Source organism: Aethalodelphis obliquidens, unplaced genomic scaffold (genome assembly GCF_003676395.1).
Source record: "Aethalodelphis obliquidens isolate GAN/ISIS:26980383/991018 unplaced genomic scaffold, ASM367639v1 scaffold118, whole genome shotgun sequence".
NCBI classification, from domain to species: domain Eukaryota; kingdom Metazoa; phylum Chordata; class Mammalia; order Artiodactyla; family Delphinidae; genus Aethalodelphis; species Aethalodelphis obliquidens.
The window spans coordinates 3157001-3165742 of NW_020838062.1; the positions used below are offsets into that span (position 1 = coordinate 3157001).

General features: G+C 48.6%; 1 protein-coding gene across 2 annotated transcripts in view; it reads right to left on the reverse strand.

Moving 5' to 3' along the window:
* Positions 1-6433, reverse strand: part of MECP2 (methyl-CpG binding protein 2) — a 61240-nt gene extending 54807 nt beyond the window's left edge. Inside the window, exons 1-2 of one of the 2 annotated variants that reach the window (XM_027097962.1) lie at positions 6312-6420; positions 1029-1152 (exon numbers count right to left, since the gene is read on the reverse strand). In XM_027097962.1, the coding sequence (XP_026953763.1) occupies positions 1029-1054 (26 nt within the window). In that variant the 5' untranslated portion in view covers positions 1055-1152; positions 6312-6420. Of the gene's footprint in view, positions 1-1028; positions 1153-6311 lie in introns of both variants that reach the window. The other variant, XM_027097961.1, reaches the window with a different exon arrangement.
* Between the last annotated feature and the right edge of the window lie 2309 nt (positions 6434-8742).

Consider the following 8742-nt stretch of genomic DNA (forward strand, 5'->3'; position numbering starts at 1 on the left):
CCTCGCACAGCCCCGAAATGGGCGATCTGTTACGGATGTCCACACGGCTTTACACTGAGGCGTCAGAAACCACTAGAGAGATACAGCACAGTGCTACTTGAGGGTCTCAGCTGGAATCACAATGGCAGCATATGTGTAAACTCACATTTTTTCTTAGGAAAAGAAATGGAAAAATCAAATTAGAACGTTCTGTCTTACCACATGGAATGTTTGAAATCCGGATGTCAAAACATCAAGTGTGGAGTGACCCCTACTCTAAAAAAGCTTAAGATATTGAGCCAGACAGTTGAGAAATTAGGGAACCACTCATTTTTACGAAATTAAGTCCACGCAGTGGCGCCAAAGTAGCCCAAAGCGCAGCTGATAGAGCCTCTGAGTGTCAGACTCAAATGACTTAGCTTCCCAGCTTTTCAAAAGGCATTCATTCTGCTCTAGAGTCTCAAGAGCCAGAAGTGTATCTGGGTGTTCTCTGCAGTCCCCGTGGGAGGAGTGCGGCAAGCACACACCATTAGCCATGGGCTCCGCTGTCTGGCAACAGCTTTCAGGATGTCATCCTTCTAGGGGACCACACACCAGTTCCCACGTCTGAAAATGCATTACCGCCACTCACTAATGTTGACCAGGAAGTCATTTACCCAATACCAAAGCAAACAAAGCACAGTGCTGAAGGCCGCTAGGCGACAGCAGTAGCGGCAAGTGAAGAGCTCAGTCAAAGCGCTCTCAGCTCAGCTGACCTGCTTGAAGGTGAACTGAAGGTGCAGGTCACCAGTTCCGGCTCTAATCTGACACCCGCCCCCAGATCACACTGTGGCTACCAAGTAGCCCTACCCAAACTGACCTTTCAGGGCTCAGGGAAGTGACTTTTTTTTATTATATGGCACAGTTTGGCACAGTTATGTCTTTAGTCTTTGGGGTACTTTTATACTGTCCAAGAGTAGTATAACTTGTTTTATTCCTTTTTTTTTTTTTTAAAAACAGATGGCCAAACCAGGACATATACTAAAAAAAAAAAAAGGAAGGTTACTTACCTGAGCCCTAACATTCCAGCTACCATGGAATCTTGTTGGAGCTGGTCTACAGAAGCAAGATGTATTCTGGGGAGTCACATGTCACATCAAAGCAGGAACTGGTGAGTCTGTATTTTTATGGAGCCTAAAACAAAGAAAATCGTAAGTTGAAAGCCCCCATTGTGCTCCACGACCTTTTTCCCAGGGCTATTTGGGACATTTTGAAGATAAACATACAGACAAAGTACTATGCTATCTCCCGGCTTACCTAGCTAGAAACAAAGAATAAACTGCAATTTACTGACATATAACACACGGTACTAAAATAAAGGAAAGACTCATGCATGTTAGAACCGACACTATCACAGGTCTTGTCACCTCTGAGGGAAATTTTGACACTATAAAACATACCGTTAGTAGCGATCTCTGGTTAGTACTTCTTGCAACATGTCATACAGAAATACTCAGGGAGAGAAGACATGTTCAAGAGAACATGCAACATCAAAATGTCATCCCAAGAAGAACACATGAAATCCAGAGGCAAAGTCTCCCTTCATTTTAAAGCAGCTGAAGTTGCAACACGCTGCTGTAACATTACATAAAGGGGCTTTAACCGTGAGAGAAAAAAGGCAGCACCAAGAGAAACCAAGTGCCCTGGGAGATCCAAAGCTATCCTCAAAAATACACAAGTCTGTTTTAGAGCAATCACTTTTAAGCCTCTCAGATCAGGAAATCGAAATGTTCAACAAACTGGGTTAATAGCTTGATAGTTTCTATTTTGCTTTTGAACACATGTTCAAAAAAGGTCTTTTGTCACTCTATTTTTTATCAAGATAACCGTCATTTCCTTGTTAAACCTAAACTGCCCCATATTAGCTAATCTCTGATACCTTGCTGGCCCAAGAGTGGCACTTTTATCTTTAGACTAAAAAAAGCCTAGAGTGTATAACTTAGAGACTCTTCACACAAACAATTACTCATGTAATCAAACCCAGAGGAAGGGCAACACCAACCAAGTCTTTTACTGCTGGTCTGTAACTACCAGGATGGTACCTGGAATTATCTGTTGAGGTGCAGTGAGGCCTTATAATTCCCTTAAACATTCGAGCCATAGAACACTTTGAAATCCCAGAAGTCAAGGTTACAGTATTACTCAGTTAGCCATATAATAAAAATCAAACTGGCACCCTGGCTGGGAGGCCCTGGAAAAGCCACAACTTCTCACAGCTGCATTTTTTTTTGGTAAATTGCATTTTTATTTGTAAACTGAGGGAGCTAGACTAAGGTTTCTTCTAGCTCTGAAACTTTAAGATCTCTGATAACTCAAGATTCCGTGGAGAAAAAAAAAGAGCCAGCAAATGAGAGCACTTAGGTGAAGATCCAATAAAGCAATGATTTGCAGGTCCATATACATAGTGCCCCCAGCTCTTAGGCACAGAAGCCAACTGAACCCTTCCTAAGGATTGCTCCCAAGAGTCCAGACCTCTGCAGTACTGTAAAACAGCTATGCTAAAGACACATTCATACACCAGCAGAACCAACGCAAGTGTGCCTTGAAGAAGTGAAAAAGGCCAAGGCTTTATTCTGTAATGGAATGGTCACAACTCCCCTTAAACACGGGAGTGGGCATGCCCTGCCAGCCCCCCAATTCCCATTCCCACTCAGTTCCCCCACACACCATACCTACCATCAAAGGGGTGGAACCAGGTATTTAAGCAATGGCATGCAAATCAAGCTTTCAGTAAGAAGAGCTTCCTTGCCAGAAGCAGGCAGAAGAGACCAGGTAAAGGCAGAAGAGCACAACTTTTGTGTCAGTGAGTCCCAGGAAGAGGAACTCATTTACATCCGTCCTACCCGAAATGAGGTAAAGGCACAGCGGTGACAATGGCAGTTTGACTGGAGAGGGCTGGTACAGAAGCATTGAGGACAAGGTCCTTCCATTGGAGTGGCAGTAATGCTCTACCGAAGAAAAAAGGTTGCGTCTGCCGGCCACATGAGGCTGGTCTGCATGCATGTCACCAGAGCAGAGGGTGGTGAGAACAAGCAGGTGTCCTGCCACACTCCCTGGAACCACCAGTCTAGGATCAATGCTTTACTACTTCTGCACTTAAAACACTAGTTACTACAAATGCCAAACATTTTCTGTGCTCCTCTTCTTCTCATACATAACTTGGGCAGGCTGGCCACAGACTGCTCTTAGCCAATTAAAAGCTTTTCACTGATATTCACCTTTATAAAAGATTACAGGGCTTCCCTGGTGGCACAGTGGTTAAGAATCCGCCTGCCAATGCAGGGGACACGGGTTTGAGCCCTGGTCCGGGAAGATCCCACATGCCGCGGTGCAACTGGGCCCGTGCGCCACAGCTACTGAGCCCGTGCTCTAGAGCCCACGAGCCACAAGTACTGAGCCCGCGCGCCTAGAGCCTGTGCTCCGCAACAAGAGAAGCCACTGCAATGAGAAGCCCTCGCACTGCAACCAAGAGTAGCCCCCGCTCGCCGCACCTAGAGAAAGCCCGCGCGCAGCAACGAACACCCAACACAGTCAAAAATAAATAAATAAATAAAACAGATGTTTTAAAAAAATAAAGAAAAGATTACAGGTTCCAGGAGACATCATTTATAATGTAAATAGTCTGGGCAGGTGTATTAGTGGTGGAAACCGCCCTCGAGTAAGGAACTGACACTTTTCCGTCTGCTCTTCTTTATTCTAGGTTCAAGAAGCGAGCTTCTCATGCCATCTCCACATGGGGGAAGGGGTATTCGGGTGGGGTAAAATCATATTGGACTCATCTAGCCACTTCTTCTGTCAAATTCCACAGCTTGCCTCCCCACCCCACTAAATTCAGCCACACAGAGGCAGGGCAGGCAGGGAAACAATGGCTGTGGCTGGAAATTGCAAATAGAATGCAAAATTGTATTCTAACCCTCCTGAAACATAAGCAGCGCAGCGCAAAAGTTGGAGTACGGTTGGACTGCATCATGCTCTATCAAGTGAAACAAAGACCCGGGACTCTAGGTTTAAAGCATTCCAGGCAAATCTGTAACAACAAAAAAAAGAGCATGGTGTGATAGGCCAGTACTGGCAAGAAAGCCACAGAAGGTTTCTTCAAGCTGTTAGGACATGATGACTTCAGATGCCACCAATCACTTTGCAGAGAAACTATATTCTGGAAGCTGTCTGTGCAGTTTAAAGGGATAGGGATATGATGGAACAACTAACTGGAGGGGCACCCAAGGAGGCTAATGCACTGCCCATGACGCACAACAAAGCAGAGCCCTTGTCCTGTCACGTCTCAGGCTTAGACGTACAAACCTTGGAATCTTCAAGTGAGCTCGTGTTATCTGTGTGTGCAGACGGGAACGCACCTCAGTGATCGGCCGGCCACCTGGCTGACATGTCATGAATGGGTATTCTGTGGCAACTTATTCAATCAACTGGACTTCTACTAGATTGATTGTGCCCTTTAAGGTTCTGATATGTCTGGGTAACAAAATAAAAGCAAATGTTTCCTAGGCTCCGTGACTAGGATTTTAAGTAGAAGTCCTAAAAAACCCATAAATAAGCCTATTTCCGTAAATCCCTCGTGGAAATTCCCAAAAGACCAAAAAAAATCCAGATTTTTTAAAAAAAAATAAAGATCCAGCATATTTCAAAGGACCCAAGAGGAGAGGTTAATCTCATTGTTAGCTGAAATCACTCAGATGCAGATGAAAATTCCGGCCATGAAACCCAAACTTCTCCTGTATAGTAACTGCCTATTAACAATAAATTTTACTACCAAGGCCCAAATATGCTTCATTTCTGTAATATAACAAAATGCCTAAAACTTGCCAGAGTCCTACAAAGTGTAAGCCACTCAGCCTCCAGGCCAGTAGGTTCGGTTCCACAATCACCAACCACCCCCTGAATTTGATCCTACCATCTTCCAATTTGGGGCACTGATCCCGCACAGCAGAGACACAACGTGTGAATGGCTCTGCAGAGCCTGTTCCTGTTCCTGGAAACACCAGAAGCACACATCTGCCTGACCATGAGTCAGGAATATGAATTTTGTGGTGGAGCCCATTTCTGCTGTGACCAATCCACACCGAACACACTCACAACAGAAGCGACGGCCACAGAGGTGTATTCCAGAGACAGCTTTTCCCCCTTGGATCCACACTCAGCAATGCCATGAACGGTCTCCTCTGTAAGAGCAATCTTTAGACTCTTCACAATGACCTTAAGTCTTCAGTGCAAAACCACAAAAACATTGCCACGCCACGAATAAGTCACCTGAGTTTCAGTTTGCGTGACTCAGAACCAAACTAAAAAGAAAATAAACTTTCAGGGACCAACTGATAGGAGCCACAGCGATGCGGTGAACTTGCCCCATCTGGTACTGGTGATCTTGAGCAGGGCACGCTCCAGGACTATGGAAGCCCGTCACATACTATGTCCCACTCCACTTATGTAACTGAAGATCGCCGGCGAAGGGGGGGGAGGATGGGAGGGCGCTCGTATTCTGAGGCCACGGCACCCCCAAAGGCCCTGGGGGCGCGCTCCCACCGAAGAGCCTCAGGTGCTGCCGGACACAGTCCCCTACCCACGGCTCCTGATGGCAACTATAACCGCCTCTTTCTGATGAGCTGTGGGGTCAGGAACACAATGTCTAGTGCCTTTTGTGGGTGGACAATAATTCCCACCTACTTGTTCCTGGTAGATGCGAAAGAAACTCGCTCGCAGTGGGGGCAGAAAGTCATGGAATGGGCGAGAAGGAGGGGGAGGCAAAGCCTGGAGATGGGGGTGAAAGCGCAGGAGCCCTTGTGGCGCACTCTCCCGACGGGAGGCGGACTGCGCACGCGCGCCCGTGGGGGGGCCGAGTAACGGGAGAGGGGGCGCGCGAGGGAGGGAGACGGGAAAGCGCGATCCAGGGAGAGGCCGGGGCCGCGGGCGCGCGACGGCGCCTCGGGCCCGAAGCCCCGCGAAGGGCACGACGCGCGCGCGCAGCCCCGACAGGCGAAACCCCGGCGACAGGGGTGCCCGCGGGGCCGGGGGCCGGGATGCGCGCCGAAGGCGGGAGGGCGGGGGGAATCAGGCGAAGGCAGCCCTGGGAGGCCGCGCCGAGGACGGTCACCCGCAAGTGCGGGTAACGGGCCGGGGGGGGGGGGCCCGCCCCCGGCGGGGGGGGGAGGGTAGAGAGGAGGGACGCCATCCGCCAGCCGTGTCGCCCGACCCCGCGGGCCCCTCCCGCGCCACGTCCCGCCCCTACCCCCCGCCCCCCAGCAAGGGTCCCCACCCGCGGCCGCGGCGGTCCCACTCACAGTCTCTCCTCCTCGCCTCCTCCTCCTCCTCCGCTCGGCGCGGCAGCGGCGGCGGCGGCCATTTTCCGGACGGCTTTTACCACAGCCCTCTCTCCGAGAGGAGGGAGCGCGCGCGCCGCCGACGCCGAGACCCCGCACGGCCGACGTCGCGCCCCGCCCTCCCGGTCGGCCTGTGCGCTGCTGCACCTGCGCGCCCGCGCCCCGCCCCCGGCGCCGCTGCCAGCCGGCCCGCCATTGGGTGCGACGGCAGGGGCGGGGCGGAGCCTCGGCGGCGACGCCTCCAATTGGCGGGAGTTCGTGTCCGTTCCGGCAAAGGAAAAAGGGGCGGACGCCCCTTCTAGCTGCCGATTGGCTGCCGACGGCCGTCATTTGGGGAAAAGAGGTGGCTTGGGTGCCGAGGGGCTGGTTTAGTGGGCGGAATTTGAATATTAAGGATTAATGGGATGCTGGGGCAAGTGAAGGCCTAGGCTCGGGACGCCTGTTTGTGCGGCCATCCCGGGCCCTTGACCCGCTGTCCACAAACACAAGAAGTATGTTACCATAAGCCTTTCACAGCGCCCACGTTTTCTCAACATCACCACCTTCAGTACAAGCAGCAAAGTTGCCTGACATTGTTCCAGCCGAGGGACCTTGCTTTAAGAGGCCTACCCAATGCATTCTTTCATCTGAGCCTGCCTTGTGCCACACTCTCAGAGGGGCAGGGAATAAACTGAACAACAAATCACAGCCTTGGCTTTCTTGAAACTCTGGTGGGGGGGAGAGGGTGCATGCCAAGGCTGCATGAGACCTGTCATTGTTGGATGAGACGGTTTGGTGTGGGTGGGCAGAAGGGGTAGTGGGAGCACAAAGGAAGCAGCACTTAGGTCTGCCTGGAAGACATGATTTGGGACCTAAGATCCAGCAACGCTGGTATGGAAAAATATTTAAGAGTATGAGAAAAGTTTTAGCTAATGGAGTGTTCAGGATAGGACTGTTTGTCAAGGCGACCTTACTCTGATTCCAGCTGTCATCCAATTCATCCAATGCTCTTTGTGCTAGTTCCATGCTTGACAAGGAACCCTCTGACTCTGATGTCACTCCCCAGCCCCCATTCATTTATTAGATCCCTCTTATGTGCCAGGCACTGTTCCAGGCTCTGGATGCACAGTACTGAACAAGACAGCAATCTAACGTTCTCGTGGGGGAAGACTCATAGTAAACATACAAATAAGTATATAATATAATGTCACATAATGATAAGAACTTTGAGATAGATAAAGCAAGGGTGAAGGGGGTGCTATTTAGATATCCACAGGCTTTTGCTCTCATTTTATTCCCCCATATGGTTATCTGAGGAGAGAAGAAGATTCCACACAAGTTCAAAGGCTCTGAGGAGAGACTATGCCTGGTACATTGGGGAGTAACAAGGAAGTTTATGTGGCTACAGGGTGGTAAGGTATGCGGTTGGAGAACTGGGAGCTTATTCTGAGATGAGAAGCCTTTGGAAGATTTTGAACGGGAGCTGACATCATCAGATGTATGTTGCAGGTGCAGTGTGCAGATCTGTGGTGAGACAAAAGGAGCAAGAGCCCAGTCAGGAGGCCCTGACAACAGTCTAGCAGAGGTGAGAGTGGTTTTTAACTAGGGTGGTAGCAGTGGAGGTTCTGAGAAGTTGTGAAATTCAAGCTATATTTTCAAAATTGAGCAGAAAGGATTGGATGTAGCGTACAGAGAAAGAGAAAAAACAAAGAGGGGTCCTGAGTTTTTGGCCTGAGCAACTGAGTGAATGGGTGATTTCACCATGATGGGGAAAACTGTAGGAAAAGCACATTTTGGGAGGTACAGATCAAGAATTTTGTTTTGGCCATGTTAAGCTTGGGGTGCCTATTAGACCTGCAATGTTGAGACGAGATGTTGAGTAGGTGGTTGAGTCAACAAGTCAACAAGCTCAACATCTAACTCAAGAAACTATAAAAGGAACAGCAAAGTAAACCTGGAGGAAACAGAAGGAAGAAAAATAAGGATAAGCAGAATTTGATTAAACAGAAACAACCGATTGAGAAGACTGAGAACATCAAAAGCTGATGGTTTGAAAAGCTGGAAACAAAAGCCAGCCCTCTTAGATAGAGAAAGAGAAGACACAAGTAAATTATATTAGAAATGAAAAGGAAACATAACCATAGATACAATAGATTATACAATAGATAATAGATAAAACAGGTAAATTTTCTAAAAGGTATTATAAACTACTGTATATCATAATTGGAAAACATAAGCAAAATGAATAAGTTACTAGAAAAGCACAGCTTACCAGAACTGATTCTAGAAACAGAAAGTCTAGATAGACCCTCCATGACCACAAAGCAATTGACTATGTTTTTTAAAAAATCTGCCCCTCCCGCCAAAAAAGCTCAGAGAACTTTACAGATGACATCTACCAAACTTTTAATGA